The 16,354-nt window shown below is 40.8% G+C and overlaps 1 protein-coding gene across 2 annotated transcripts in view; it reads right to left on the reverse strand.

Moving 5' to 3' along the window:
* Positions 1-16,354, reverse strand: part of mtor (mechanistic target of rapamycin kinase) — a 111,123-nt gene that overhangs the window by 76,604 nt on the left and 18,165 nt on the right. For both annotated transcript variants that reach the window (XM_049581025.1, XM_049581024.1), the window contains 9 exons: positions 12,939-13,189; positions 12,710-12,796; positions 9,846-10,013; positions 4,768-4,880; positions 4,270-4,432; positions 3,694-3,786; positions 3,200-3,346; positions 2,455-2,597; positions 1,309-1,471 (listed from right to left, as the gene is read on the reverse strand). In XM_049581025.1, coding sequence (XP_049436982.1) covers positions 1,309-1,471; positions 2,455-2,597; positions 3,200-3,346; positions 3,694-3,786; positions 4,270-4,432; positions 4,768-4,880; positions 9,846-10,013; positions 12,710-12,796; positions 12,939-13,189 — 1,328 coding nt within the window. The remainder of the gene's footprint in view (positions 1-1,308; positions 1,472-2,454; positions 2,598-3,199; positions 3,347-3,693; positions 3,787-4,269; positions 4,433-4,767; positions 4,881-9,845; positions 10,014-12,709; positions 12,797-12,938; positions 13,190-16,354) is intronic.

A 16,354-nucleotide genomic window follows, 5' to 3' on the forward strand; every position in this document is an offset into this window, starting at 1 on the left:
TATCTCCTACATTTCTGTTCCTATTTATTTCACAATAGTCTGGCTTCCATCCAAATGTAGCCCAAATTTTTACCAAATTTTCAGTAAACTGGGAAAAGAAAGGGTGCATTGATGGGCTTCTGATGTGTGGAGAGCACCATGGACCATGGAAATAGATATTTTTGAGCAACTCATATTACAGCTCTGTACTTCTGAAAAGAATTCTGGTAACAGCCCTGAGTGTATAAATGTGTTAAAAGCCATCCAGAGATGTCAAAAAGAGCTTACATTGGATTCCTCAAAGACAGTGCATTTCCACCACCCCTGAGCGTAAAAGAATTTTTGCAATACTTGAATTGAGTTTTTTCAAATTTTTGGCCTTTCCACTCAGATTTCTTGATGCGCAAATTGAAAATGTGCATAAATGCATCTTGTGATAGCTTTTAATTAACTGTTATGAAGTATAACATACTGCAGTTGGGGCAAACATCAAACCTACAACACAAAATCCATTTTAACACCTTTGTATTGAAAATCACATGGACTTCACCCACATTACCGTTCCTGTGACGTAGGTATCCTGACTCCGGTAAACTGTAACATAGGTGTGTCCATAAAATATGAGGGCAAAGTAAATATTTGGGTGGTTTCTCTTACTGGCATTACAAATCTATTAGTTACCTCTATGCACATTCCATTATTTGAGATCATAAACTTTGCCTTGCACCTGGTTCACCATGTAAATTTTCCGGTAGATGCATAAATTCAAACACTGAATGTGTTCACGTACAACTAAATGTAAAGAAAGATTGATGGCAAAGAAAGACATAAAATTAACAGAGCAAAATTTACCATCATTTGTGTTTCCACAAGGACAACATTAAAACAGATGATGTTTGAACTGATCTATTTAAGCGCAGCCTATTTTCAAATGGCATTTCAACATCATGTAGTGGATGTAATGTCATGCACATCCCTTTGGCATTTACTTTTTGCTCCACAAAGGGGCTGGACCGCCTGTTCCATAAAAGGCTCAAAAATGGACATGCTATAGTTGAGTCACTGGTAACAGAGAAAAGCATCTAACCCTCTCAGATTTATGATGGGTGGTTTGAGATGAAACTCTATGAGGCATGAAAAGCTTTATTTATCACCCCTCTAAATGCACTGCCAAATATCAAACATTGAATTTAGGAGGACTTTAATTTGGAAAATTCAACTTAAGATATAGACCTGCAAGCCCCCTAATAAAATTTGACGTGTGCTTCAGTCTAAACTGTATCACAGTGATTCTGTAGTTTAATGCAGCTGCTGCAGTTCGATGCTGACCTTGTCACTGTGCTCCATGAACTCTGCCAGGTTTAGCAGAGTCTGTGTAACCTCAGCGATGTCCTGGGAGGTGAGAGCCAACTCGATGCTGCGGATGAGCTCATCCTGCTGGTCCTCACTCAGCTCAGACCAACAAGACAGGAAGGCTGCATTGAACAGGTCCCTGTGGAGCACAGCAACAGTATTTACACATTAAAACAAAGATACACATGTGACACATTTCAACTGATTTTGATATTTTACAGAAGCAGGCTTTAACTGAATTTGGGAGAGCAGCAAATCAATCAGTGGCAAGATTAGTTTATAACTTGTAAGAATCACTGTATATGCAAGTACATTGTTGTTTTATAGCTTTGACTACAGAGCACAAAGGTTTTTCAGTGACAACCTGCATTACATCTACAGTAATGCACAGTCACATCTGGAAAGCAGCTCTGCATTGAGCAGATCCACAATAACAGTTTCACTGCTTTTCTCAGTGGTGCCTGTCTGAACCCCTCAGTTTTCCTAACACTAGTAGAAGTGCTAAGTAAAAAGACAGCTTCAAATTCTTTTATGTCTCTCCTATGGCAATTATGTGAATGTTTTCAGCGGTTATGGTCTATTATGGATGTGGAAAATTAAAGGAGCTGAACGAATCATTCAGCGCATTAATATAGCAGCAAACAACTATCTGCTATGTGAAGATACAGTGAAGTAATGGCATCCTAAGCAGGGAGTGAAGTCACGCTACCTCTGTGTTGTAATCCAAGTTTCTCTGTGGATTGTTGTGGAAACCGCGCCAGCTCCACATGCATGTTACTGCATGTGAGTCCCTGTGTGTGTATCCCACTGGCTAGCTCATTACCATCACTCTGCACTGTGCTCAACTGGCTGTTACCGCTGATGCTGGGATAGCGTATGGCAGCCAACAATGTTAGCTCTGTCAGCACTTTCGCTGTTGATAGTGCAGTTTATTGAATTAGCTATTAGCTTGTAGCCACCAGCTCAACCCCCTGCATGTTGAGAACTGTGTGCACATGATCCTGCTCCAGAATGTGAAAATCACTAATAGCTCCTTTAAAGAACTTTTATAAGACAGAAATAAAGAAGGAATAGACGACAAGGAAGTGAGATACAGAGGTTGACCTTAAGGAAGTAGCCTACCTGGCAAGAGGAATGTAGGTTTGGGCCAGTGACCAGCATGATCGTAGGGCTGGGGAGGAAGACTCCTTGAGCAGGACGACACTCAAGCGCCTGAGCCACTCCAGCCAATCATCTTTGGACACCTTCCTGGCAGCACCCCAAGCCTGTGAAGAGACAGACATCATCCATGTCAGAATGGACTGGGAACTACGTGGGAGAAACTCAGTTTCTCCAGACCTAAGTGTCACAGGTAATGTGTGTGGGATGATCTGGAGGAGATGCACTCGTAAATCTTTTGCTGATAGTCATGAAAAAATGGAACTGCATTCCTCCATAGGACTGCCTCATTTGCTTCTTTGATGATGGTGGTGGAGAATGCTGTGCAATACATCCATCTACACAAGTCAATCTCCCATGGGTATTCAACTAGGTAGAGATCTGGTGTCTTTGAAGGCCGTAGCAAATAAATCACATCATTTTCATATTTATCACACCACTCTGTGACCCCTTGTGCCCCGACTGTAAGCATCTCCATCCACTGTTTTCTCTGCTTATTTGTGCAGGTTTTTCAAATGGTCTGTTCTGTCTTCAATACAAGTAAACTGTGGGCTTTTTCACAGGACTGTTTACTATACACAATCACAATACCGACTGTCAACAATTATGGCAGTGAAACAAACACTAGATTTGTTTTGTTACGTTTCACTATGAAAGTGTGATTTAAAAGAACAGTTTTAAAAGTAAAAAAGCAATTATCCCTTCTGACCTTCTGAAGTGCTGTAGTGCTGACGTGAAGCTTCTTCATAGGCCCCGCCTCCACCGGTCCACTGACCAGAGTGTCACCTTGGTTACCGCGAAGCTGGCGATGTTGGAAGATTAGAGGGTCCTCTTCCTCCTCAGCTAGAGTATAGCCCTGTAATGACCACAAACACACACAGGCCACACACGCACACAGCCCACCCACAGACAAATTCTTGAGTCAAGCCTCAAAACATGTTTTATAAATGTAGAGGTGCATTTCCTTCCTGACGGATAATTGTTGATAAACAGAGCAATGCAATGACTTTCTCATGATGCATTGTATCAAAACAAAAGTTTTGTTTGTTTGTGATTATGTAACTTATAGCTTGACAATGTGTCATGAACAGTTATAATGTTTGGGTCTGACTGGGCAAGAGGCAAAGAACAGTGACTACAGTAGGCATGTTGGAAATGTGCTCAGTGTTTCTGAGAAAACCTGGATATACCTGGGGGACTCACCTTAACAATGCGACATATGAGTATGTCATAACGCTGGTGGTTGATCCTGTGCTTCAGCATCACCTTGTTTACCATGGGAATGAAGATCTGGTACTGAAAATAAAGGGAAAGGGAAGTAGAGTTAATAAAAGGATGTGTGAGTGCTTTATGTGGTTTAGTCTGGCCACCGTTTTCCCCACGCTAGAAGCCAAAAAACTGAGTATCCGGCACTTGTCTCTAACCACCAAGAGTCTCACATCAAAAGCTTTCCCTGCACGTTTGTTGCCAGACGAGGCTGCACGTGGGCTGGTGGTTCTGAGGTTAGGCCTGAAAACGATAGGAGGATTTTGGAATGAGGGAGGAGACGGCATAGGAGGAGAAGAAGGGGTAAATGTGACCTCATCCACTCTCATAAACACCACCCCCTGCCGCCAAACGGTCAATGACATCAGCAGTCTGGCAGGAAGTAATAAAGACTATGGGGGGTGGAGGGGTTACCGAAATGCTGTTCATGTGAAGCCAGCAGCAGGGAGGCTGAAAGTAGCCTTCTGAAAAATAGCTACATCTAAAAGGAGCCCTGGGGAGAGTCAGAGCTACCTTTTTTCCCAACTGGAACACTAGCGAGGACAGGGTGTCCATAGAGGTAGAGCGCAACTCAGGCGTGCTGTCAAGTGTCCGAACAATCGGGTGGATGATGCGAGAAGCATAGTCTGTGAAGTCCAGGGATTCTGTCAGCCTGTCCAGTGTCTCCAAGGCAACCCTGAGCCACACAGAGGAAAAACAGATAAAAACAAAACGCTTAGCTTCCCTCAAAATTAACATGGACATAGAGTACTTTAAAGGACTCAAAAGTACACATAAAAGTGTTATGCTCTAAAGAATACTACCAGTGGAAACCCATTCGTCTGTGCAGTTACATTTTTTAACTTCTGTGGTGCAAGTGTATATACAATCATAATCAGACTTCGGAGATAAAACAACAATGTTATCTCAAAAAAATTCTGAAATCTAGTAAGAATGGACTTTCTTTCTACTTCTCACTAGATTCAAAACTCCAACTACATGAGTACAGGGACAGCTATGTGGAGCACTGACTTGCGAGCCTGCAGGGGTACATCAGGGGCATCAAACAGCTTCACAATGGGAGGCAGCAGCAAGTGCAGGTAGTCATCTAGGTTGGCACCAAATAGCTGGATGGCGTTGAGCATCTGCAAAAGGAGAGCACACGCTGCTCAGTCCCACATACCGAAACACTTAGCATAAGCAGTTCATTTTAATGAGCTTGTTATGGCTAAATGGCCTTTTCTTAGGAATCCCTAAAGAAAAGCTGGAAGGTGCTGGCACACATGCTAACCTTCCAGGAAAACTATGCATTGCTATGAATGAGTGAGTAAATGAGTGAATATCTTATCTGTAAGTCACTCCACAGCGTACAGACCATAAAATATAGTAAAGGGCAAAAGAGCTGCAAATATGGCATTTTTCAGGTTCAAACAGAAACACACAATGTGGGGCGTACTGCTGGGCCAGTCATTTACTATACTAAACTGTAAGGCGTATACTATGAAACCCTGATGTCCCAGGTATGAACCCCACTGGAGATCTTCAAAGCACATTTTAGCTGTTCTTTGGCAAAAATGCAAACAAATACTAAAAGAAAAAAGAAAGACACATATGGTCACATAAAACCAAAAGAAATTTATGTAAACCATAATGATATAACCATAACCATAATTATGAACAAACAGTTATACATTAAGGCCACTTTACATTCAAACAGTGATCTTATGACTTTGTCAAAATTTTAGAACTAAATTCTTAGATGACTGGTGGTATGACTAGAGTTGCAACTCACCAATTATTTTCAGTGTCGATTAATCTGTGGATTATCCTCTCAATTAATCGATCTGTTCTTTGGTCTATAAAAGGATCAACTGATCTATGAATCGTTAACTACAACCCACATCTTGGAACCACTACAATACACTGGCCAAACCTGAGATCAGCCATGATTGATAATACAAATTAATGACCAGCTTCTGCCTGCATTTATTTTTTCCATTTACAGCATAGAATTAAGACTGACTAAGCATTCATTGCACTATCCATCATGTCGCTATCATTGATGTCACACTGTTTGATACAGTTTGCAACCAAGATTTTATTAGACCCAACTTGCATAGTGTGATTAAGATTGCTGTTAATGCACATTATGTGTCACCTAACTCACTCATTACAACATCACCTTCTAATAAGAAACTGCTGGCAGTCCTTGCCAGTTTAAATTATGCAAAATAAATCAATGTCATCAGGATGATTGTAATTAGCAGCATACTTGAGATGGAAAACAAATGGTAGCATATATAATGATGATGTTTTCAGTGCAGCGGTTAAGGGGATTCTAATTGGTTGCATTGTCTGAGAGCACAGACACGTCTTTAATCATGTATTCATATATCGTCGTTTTGATTTCTAATGCATCAACACTCAACCACTTCAAAGCTGTCATGACAAAACATGAACTCATGTCTGAGTATAAAGCTATAAATGCATATAGAGATCATTAAGATTTCAGGGCTCACTGGGTGTTACAACTGCCACCTTCATCCAGTCAGCAAGCACTCACCAACACATCTTAAATAAAAAAACGTAACGTAAAGTTAGCTCTGTGGTTGTTTTTTGAGGAAAGCTCCTGTAATTCTGTCTAATGGTTATGTCATGTTGTGTTGAGCATGTGTGAGGAATGCGCATGGGAGACGGTGGTCCTAAAGGATGACGTATGTTGCAATGAACAAACCCACCCCAGCCCCCAACACGCACCATGACCACTTCCGTTCTTTCCCAGCACCTCCACCCCCACGTCTAAGTTGCGCATGGCGAGACAGCAGGAAGCCGAGGTGGAGGTGTACCAGTGTGTATGTGAGTGCTGGGGGCGGGGGCTGGACAGAACAGTTCCTTGAAATGATCGAAGTATGTTTTTCTTTTCTGCTCCTTTGGAGTAGAGGGTAACCCAATTCCCAGGTCCCCCAATTCATGACCCCACTCCTGTACTAAAGATTAGGCTCCAGACCGAGGTCTGAGTTATAGACTATCCAGACGGTGGGCTGCTGGGTTATCTAATACTGCAGACTCTGAGACAAAACAGCACCAGAGGAGAGAGCACTAGATGACCGTGCTTCTTGTGATTCTGTCTTTGTGGTCTGTGCCCAAACCATGATTTAGGGCTTGAGGGAAAACCCAGACAACTACTGGCAGCAGCTGCTGAAACAAGAGAGTGTGTCAACTACAGGTCTATGCTGTCTTTGAACTGCTGTATTACAAGTGAATGGCTTAGACCTGAATGGTCTTCACGGATATCTATTGAAACCACAAAAAGAAAACAGCACCCCAATAAGTCAACAGAGGGCTGAGCTCCTGTGCCTTCTGAAAGAGTGTCAAGTGATGGGAGTACTTTTAAACACACACTCCCACTTGGCTCTGCTGGAAAATTAAGTTATCTACTCGAATAACAACTCAAATCTGACATATGATCCTTTCCATCTAGTTAGCGTGCGTTCTCTACCAGATTTATGACACATAACATGTCACGTTTTCTAAATTTATCAGTACAGCTGTCAAAAGTGCGCTAAATGGTCAACTTTGTCCAAAAAATATACATCAGTTCTATAACACATTATCTGGGGCCATGCTTTATTGGGACATGCTATTATTGTTTCATTTTTTTTATCAATTATGGGCAATAAACTTTAACTCTCCTCCGTGACAGCTCCCTGTGTGAAGTGTATCAGTACTCTTTGCTCTTTTCCTTACATCTTTCTGATGCAAAGGATTTGTCCTGCTTGGAGAATACTTACAGTACAGTCTGGCTGAAATCCGCATGACGAAATTTATTCCTTTATTCCTATATTCCATTCCCGGCCAAAAGCCGTGGGAACGGGAAATAGTGTGTGTTGGGTTGTGAAAATAAACTGCTGGAGCATGCTACCAACAGCGGTTCACAAATTTGTTTTGCGTCAAAAAAGAAAAAGGTGTAATTTATTAACCCCTCTTGGAGAAATTCAATTGCTTCACTCCTTTGTTACACACACAGGCCCAAAATGCACACGAGCACACACAGGACTGACAGAAGTGCACGTTTTTGTTTTGGAGAGATTTCAGAGTGATGAGGCTGCCACATATTTAGGCACTCTGAGAAGTTAGGGGTTTGGTGCCATGCTCTACAGTGCCAAATATACTGAACCATGCGCAAAGTGCATACAGTGCACATCGAATGAATGTGAAGCAAATTTCTGTCTAACTGGCAATTAGACTGGTACCCCGTTGCGTGCAAACAACAAGATCGTTTAAAGTCAGTATTACTCGCCGCACATTGTCTGTATCCCAGACCTGTATCCTAACCTGCATGCTGAATATAACACAGTGAAATATTTTAGACCCTGCATTATTAAGATCCATGTTTGCTAGCGAGCAATCTTCTTCCTTTCCTTTACTGGTGCATTGAGAATGTTTCTTGGAGCATTACTGCTACAGACTGCTGAAAGCGTTAGACCGCATTCACACCAAATCCAGCACATGTCACTTAAATGCCCCATTTGTGGGGGAATGGAGGGTGGAGAGAAAGTCAGTTTCCCCCCTCTCAGCAACTGAGTATCTGACTTCATTAAGCTTGTTTATGTTGACTTAAAGATCTGTAGAATTCCTTTTCATTATCACTACTGTAGTATCTATACTGTGATAAAAGAAACATGCGGGCACAGAGTTAATGCCAGTGCTTTTTAGGATAGTACACATGAGCTACATACTTTAATTCAATATAATATTTCATAATAAAAAAGAGACTGTATTACTTCTGTGGACTACGAGCGCCTTTCCAGCCGGTAATGTGATTAGCCACCCTAAGTCATGTCACGTTGCTCACAAGAGTGCTCGTGGTCACAAACTCCACAGAGTACCTTTAAATCTCAAGGCATTCATCAAACTTTAGCTTTTTTTGTTGATAGAATGACAGGATGATTGATTAGTTAAAGAGATCAGATTATCAAAAGTAATGAAGCTATTTGCTACGAGTAATCAAGATCATTCTTTCAACCTTTTTACTTTCATCAGACTGTGATTCATCAGATTAATTACCTGCTCTACATCAACAATTCTATTCTCCTAAATAGGCAGGACTGAATAATTGTCACCCATGTCAATTGGAAAGCAAACGTCACAAATAGTTAAAATATAGTTAAATATTGCAAGAAAAGGCAACACTAAGAAATTGACAATGACTATACAAAATGGAAAATGTTGCATTGCTCAAGGACTTGATACTCGATGGAATATATAGGGGCGCATCATTAAAACGCACTGAGGCCTCTCTGATGATGCACTGGGCCACAGCAAGCAGTCTGGTCTGTTTTTATTGCAAGTATTTTCAAATGACTCAATTTCTTTTTTATTTCAGCTATTGCTCTGCACTCTGCTGAATAAGCATTCATGGTAGCATTAACCTGTTTCCAAGCAATATCTTTTATATGTTAAGCCTCTGCTGAGAGATTTAAAAGCACTTTTTTAAAGCTGTTCCAGCTCTATAACCACAATGTCAATTCCAGCCTTCCTGGATTCGTTCCGGTAACCTCCTAATTTGTAAAATCTACTGTTTTTTTTTTTTTTTCAATTTAATGTTTATGTTTGTGTTTCTTCTTCCCTGATTAATTCTTTAAGTTTTGTTGCTGCAATAGCTGAACTTAAAAACAACTCCTTAATTTTTTTTACCTGATCTGTAATTCTGACATGTTAAACATCCATGTATTACAGTTAAAGGCTCCACCTGTAATCACACATTAATGAAAATTTTGCAAAGTTTCTCATCTTATCATAAAATAAATCTTATCATAAAATAAAAAAATGTGTTTTACAGCAAAAAAAACTTGCGAAACAATAATAGTTGCTATCTAGTATTATTTTGTGCAGTAAAAGCCCTGTGAATCAATTAATAAGGCACAGCAGCTCTTCTTTAGATCCTTTTTTTAAATTCTGGTGGCTGGGATACACCACCGTGTGCACTTCAATCACAAACTGTACTTTTAAAATCATAATGAGATACACAACTTTAGCCATTTATCGGCCTATAATCGCACAGAAGTCGTGGTGATTCAGTCATGTGAACTGCAACACGTTGCACTGACCTTGATGGTAACACTGCGCCCGGTGCTGTTGTCGTGCATGAAGACGCGCAACATATGTGGGATGAGCTGAGGCAGGTAGAGCTTGAACTCCCCACCCAGCGCCACCACAATCTGCTCGATCAGAAGGATGATGGTGTTCTGCATGGGGTTGTTTGGTGTCCAGTACTCCTACGGAACAAAACATAAGATGTTGACATGTATCAAAATACCATCATAAAGAATCCTGTTCTTGTCATGTTAAGAGGTCAGACTGTCTAGAGCAAGGTGTGTACAGGTATCAGACATTTAAATGCAATGCTTTTTGAGAACATTTCAAGATTATTTATTAAAACAAATGTAAGTCTCATTTTCAGACAAATCATCTTTATCTTATTCTTTATATGCACTGCAGGTACGTATTAGCTCAGCTGTACCCATGTGGTCATCAATCAAAGGTGCACAGGAAGGTTTTAAGCAGGAATATGGTTCTTAAAGTGAGTTAGGTTAATCTACAGTTTGTGATTAGGAAAGTGCAAGTAAAAAGTAAAAAGACAGTATTAGGTTCAGTGGTAGGTTTAAAGATTTCAGAATGTGAGCTTTCACACAGAGGAGCTTGCCAAAAAGAAATTAAAAGATGGATAAATAAAATTAGATAAAATGTTGGCAATTAAGACCCTGCAAGTTCAATGTAAAACCATTAAATGATTTTTAAGGCCCAATATTCGTAAAATTCAAATCAAGACATCGTTTTAAGGACCTGCAGACACCCTGGTCTAGAGAATCTCTTGGCCAAAATGATCCTCAGTGTGATCTAAAAAATGCACAAACTAATAACACCTAAGTTAACAGACAGATGTGACTGTTGCAGTAAGTCATACGTTTGTCCTGAAAGAGAGTGACCTCAATTCAAGTGAGTCCAATTTCTGAATATAAATTTTTAATATTCAGAGGGTACATCCAAAGAACTTAGTACAAAACACTACCTCATCCTCCCTGCTGTCCTATAGTGTTTGTGTGGGTCTAAAATTGGGTCAAAATGTGTTTCCAGCAATGAGTTGAGTGTGACAGAGACATTTAGACAGATTTCCCTCTGGAAATACAAAGCTTTCACTTGCCAGAGGCAGAGAGGGTCACGATACTAGATGGCGAGGAATGGGGACAATTTCCTGTCCACGGGGACTGACATCACGTCTGTGTGGCTTATAACACCGTTTTGGAAAATCTAGGCATGGCCACTGTGTACATAAGAGATAATGGCAATTGGAGTCAGGGTGGAAGAATTGAAGTCACGCAATACGTCAATCAGTCAATGGGCTTCAGCTGTGAGATCTGGCCGAGGTGTTTTGTCAGTGACCAGAGATCTCAAGCAGCCCCCGACTTCCTGCTTTCCCTGCCTGTGGCAGCTGACTAGAGAGAGGGTGAGTGTACATCCTGAATGGCTATTCCAGCCCCCTCATCTGGATGCAGGAGCTGAGCTGGAGAAAAATGAATAGATTCTTTGTTTCACTCGCAATTTATTAACTCAGAGGGACTCGAGGCGCAGTGGTTCAGTTCTCTCAATTACTTTCCTTCAGGAGGAGTTACCACCATAGAAAAAGTGCTGGTAACAGTGTTACCAAGATTCAAATACAAGGACAGTCATATGATATTTTGTGCCTTGCTATATGATTATGTGCTAGACAAGTGTGTTTGTGCAAGTGCAAGAGCTATGGCTTTAGCAGTTGGTGGGTGAATGTCAGGAATCCTCACCAGTTTTCTCTGAATTTGACAATGTGAGCTGTTAGAAAGTGTAATTCTGAACAATAAGCATTTCTAAGGCCCTGTCTACATGTATACAGATATTGTTGTGAACAGATATTTTGTCCTACGTTTAGGACTCTTGCCCACATGCAAACTGAGTTTTAGGCAAATAAAACAGAGATTTTTGAAAACACATTTTAGGGTGCAGATTTTCCAAACTTCTGGTTACTTTGTGTCTGTGTAGTAATGTAGAATGTAATATTTGGTGAACAATAACATAATTTCCTCAATGCACATATGCCCATTATTGCTTCATGTAATGAGCATGTGTCAGAAACAACAACAACAACAACTTGCAGACTACTAGTTTGTTTATGCGTTGTCAACACTGCTTGGTCTAATGACTATTTTACTCTTCAACCAAGTATTGCTACAAGTCCATCAGAAAAGGCAGTTTTGGATCATGCCCAGTCAAACAAGCAGATGGTGGGACAATTTCAGGAGTGGGATTGTGGTCAATGAGGAATGGAGGGAAAACATCACTCGCATGTTTGAGTGAGCTCCTTTGTCCTTATACCGAAGGGGAATCAACGTTGATGAGATCGACAGTTGCTGTTTTGAAATAGGTAACATTAGCCTGTAGACTTTACTACCTTTGCAACAAGTGCAGACCGCAGAAGGCAGCTAATGCCAGCGAACGCCAGCGAACGTTTAGAGTTGTTTTTGCATTCTAGTGTGGACGGAGGCAGATTTTTTTCTTAAACAGAGGGGGAAAGTATTTCAAACATTTTTGCATTTTCAAATACATGTATATGTTTAGGAGGTCCTAAAAAGGAGAGTAAAAAGAATATTATCCAAATGATGTGAATTTCTCACTCTCCCAGACCCACAGCATCACTAATCTTGTTAATGAGTACCAAACCACACATGATGTGTACTGCTGTGTGACATGGGGCCAGATTTCATCCCTGGGCCTTCAACACATTTCTCCTAATGAGGGAAGTAGAGAGCACAACTGAGTGCAATTAAGAGTTTGCAGCTGTTTGCCTGACTCACAGGAAAATAAGGGAGGCTGGATGATCAGTGTTTAGGGATTGGGATCGGTGGCAGGGGGGAGGAGGAGGGATGTTGACACAGTTACTCACTCTGATGAGGGTAAAGATGTCGTCCATGTAGGGGCGGATGTGGATCTTCACAAAACACACTACCATTCCCATCTGCTGAAAGAGGAACTAGAGAACAAAAAAAAAAAAACACAGAGGAAACAAAGAGTGAGAGACTTGCTTTAAAAATAACTGACATCATTCACCAGAGGTAAACAGATAACAAATCAACCAGACAGCCTCTTTCCTCTTATTCTGTAGCACTACCTACCTCTCGGATACTGGCGTCACAGACCCGGATGACATTGAGGAAAGTGGGCATGACCTGCGGCAGGAACTGGACACACTTGAGGCCTAGAGACTTGAAGATGAATGTGACAGCCTGGACCACCATGGTATGGTGGTTCGAGAGTGAGGGGTCTCTCAGGATGCGCATCAGAGTTACGATTGCTACAGCGGGGTAAAACTCATCCAATGGCAGGTTACCCATGTTCACTAGCATCTCACTGGTGCTGTAGTCCGCTGTAATGAAGGGAAACACAACAGTTCAGTCATTTTTGCTGCAAATGAATCGTACAACATTTGCAACTTCAGAATCACTGTTAAGGGTCTCAGACTAAAACAAGAAGCACACCCTGACACAACTAGAATTACTGCCTCGTGGTTTTATGCCTCTGTGAACCAGTCAAGTTGCAGTAACAGTTTGCATTCATGTCTGTGAAAACGTGGATGTTTCACACACATCTTCCCCTCAGCAGCACAGAAGATCAATCAGCACAGTCTCAAGATTAGAGTCACCATTTAGTGTCTGACCAAATGTCTCCCCTTCTGTTCCTGAGATATGATGCCAGAAGTAATAGCCAGAAAATAATTTTGCAGAACATAATGATTCCACAGTAAATTGACCTTTTGGATATCAAATATCATCAGTTCATCACTTCATCCTATTGGACATTTTTATGAAATTTTGTAATAATTAGCATATGAATTCTTGAGTAATGGCCAGAAACATGTTTTGTGAGGTCACGGTGACCTTTGACCACTAAATTCTAATCAGTTCATTCTTGAGTCCAAGTAGATGTTTGTGCCACTTCGAGGAAATTCCTCAAGGCCTTGAGATGTCGCGTTCACAAAAATGGGACAGACACCAGGCCAAAGTGACTTTGACCTTTGACCACCTAATTCTCATCATTTCATTGTTGAATCTCAAGGCATTCGTGAGATATCGCATTCACAAACCCAAAAATATAATGCCTCTCGTCATGTCTGTCGTCAAAGCAGAGGTATAGAAAATCAAACCCAAAACAGATCGCCAGTGTATCACAGTATCACAATATGTTTAAGCTGTGTCCCAATTTAGAAGCTGCTTTCTTCAAAATCTGTGGTGGTGGGGTGCTTTGATTTTGTTGGTGGGCTAAAACTCTTATTTTGGATCACAGTTTTGGCTTTAACTTACTATGTGAAGCCAGCAATGGTGTCAGTCAGAAGCAATAAGCTTCAGACTGTAAAAAAACACTTAAGCTCAATTCTCAAGTATAAAAACTGCCCATATAAACTATTTGTGGCTTTCCAAATGTGATCATACCATCACAAGTATTGGGGCATATTTTACGACTATAAATCCATTTCCAACTATAACTTCATCAGCCCAGCCCTTGTGACTATGCAGGATAGAAAGCTATGCCGTCATGACACACAGAGACCATTAGTCAAGCAATAATTCTCCAGTGTCTAAGTTTGGGTATATCAATGTGATTTATGGCCTCCCAAACAGCCCCCCCCCTACCATCCAAATCAACACCTCTTCCTTCCCACTAAACAGCTGAAAGGGCTTCTGGGGCTGGCTGTGGAGTTTGACAATAATAATAGGCTGATGAGAAAGGAGAGCTGATATCGTTGGCTTGTTGCTGCTGGCTGCTTGTCAGTTCTGGCACCGACCTGTGTTATAATGGACAACAACTCATATAAGGGTTTTTAGAGGAAGAGGAAGACGAAGCTGGACTGCAGCAGCTGATGACTGTGCCCTGGTTTGTTTGGTCTTGTCTAAACCCCAAGAACAGCTATGGAACTATAACTTTGTTTGCCAACATAAGCATAGAACTGTTTCTCTTTTGAGCTGCCTTCATTCATGTTTTGGCATTATGAGGTCATGCACAATGATATGGGTTCCCACGTATTTAAGTTTCAGTCAGTCACAGTTACAAATTAAATGACATGAAGCACAGGATATGCACGAACATTATAAACAGGATATAGAGAAATACATGTTTCCTCTGTGCTACATAAATTTTACATTAATCGCAGGGCAAAGGCTGAGTTCAGATTAGTAGAGAATGAAGCCCCCTCTTTAAATTAACTGAGTGCTGCATTTGTACAATGGGAAACCAGCAAAAAAAAAAAACAAACAAAAAAAAAAAAAAACAGCAGGTTATCCAGCTAAAACCCAAAGCTGGGTCAGACAATTCAACATCACTGCTGACTAGAACATTAAGAGTAATACTTGCTCACCTTGCAAGTGGGGCTAGACAATTTATCAATATCTCCATATGAGACTAGATATTAGATTTAGGATATCGTAATATCATAGGTGTTTTCTTTTCCTGGTTTTACAGGCTGCATTACAGAAAGTGATGTAATTTTCTAGACTTACCGGATTCTTCTACAATGTAGCTGTTCTATTATTTGTCTTTAGTCCCTTAGTCATTTTATCCAGTACTGATGACTATTTATCAAAAATGTAATTGTTTAAATATTTTGTATAAGCATCAATATTCACCCCTACAATATCAATGCAATGTCAATATTCAGGCATTTTCTCAAAAACACCCTGCCATGACAGAGTTGTAAAAATCTTGTCCCACAGTATTTTAGAAAGCTGTGGAGCATTTTGGCATCTAATAAACCTTTAAACTCATGGATATATTTACAACTCAAACCAGCGGTCTTGGATCAACATCGTGCACCCAGTTATTCTCACTTTTACCCTAAAATTTCGGATTTTTATTTAATTGCTGCCATCTGTAGTAAGCCACTTCAGAATCACCATTAAGTAAAGGAGAATCTACTGAGCCACATGAGGCTTCTGGCAGTCATGCCCAAAATTAGAGAGCACAATTTTATGTATTTGTTAAAGGGGCTGTATGCAAAACTGTGCTGAGTGTAAGTCTGGACGCAGTTCTCAAATGGAACTGGTTGAGCCACTGGCAAGCAGCTAACGGTGCTAACTCCATAAACAGTACTAAACAACAGCAACACTGCTGACAGAGGGTGGGTGCTACGCTTCTGAAATTACGCCGACCCAACATCAGCGGTAACCTGGGTATGAGCATAGTGTAAAGTGGCGGCGATAAGCTAGCCAGTGGGATACACACATGCACCTACACCCAAGCACAGCCAGACCGGCTTACCACAACAAACCAAAGAGAAGATCAGATTACAACTCACGCAGGCCGAAGGTAACATCATTCTCTGCTCAGGATGCCGTCACTCCACTATATCTTTACATAGAAATCAGTGGATTGCTGCTATAGCAGTGCTCTGAATGATGCATACAAAACCTTTAAAAGAAAGCAAGCAACAGGGGTGGTCTTTTTATAATTTATAATGCATAATTCTTTTTGAAATAAGTAATTTTATTAATGTGTTTTCTGACAGGCAATGCAAATGGGGTCAGTCTGTCCATTTCTT

This window comes from Epinephelus fuscoguttatus, linkage group LG7 (assembly GCF_011397635.1).
Source record: "Epinephelus fuscoguttatus linkage group LG7, E.fuscoguttatus.final_Chr_v1".
In the NCBI taxonomy this organism is placed as follows: Eukaryota; Metazoa; Chordata; class Actinopteri; order Perciformes; family Serranidae; genus Epinephelus; species Epinephelus fuscoguttatus.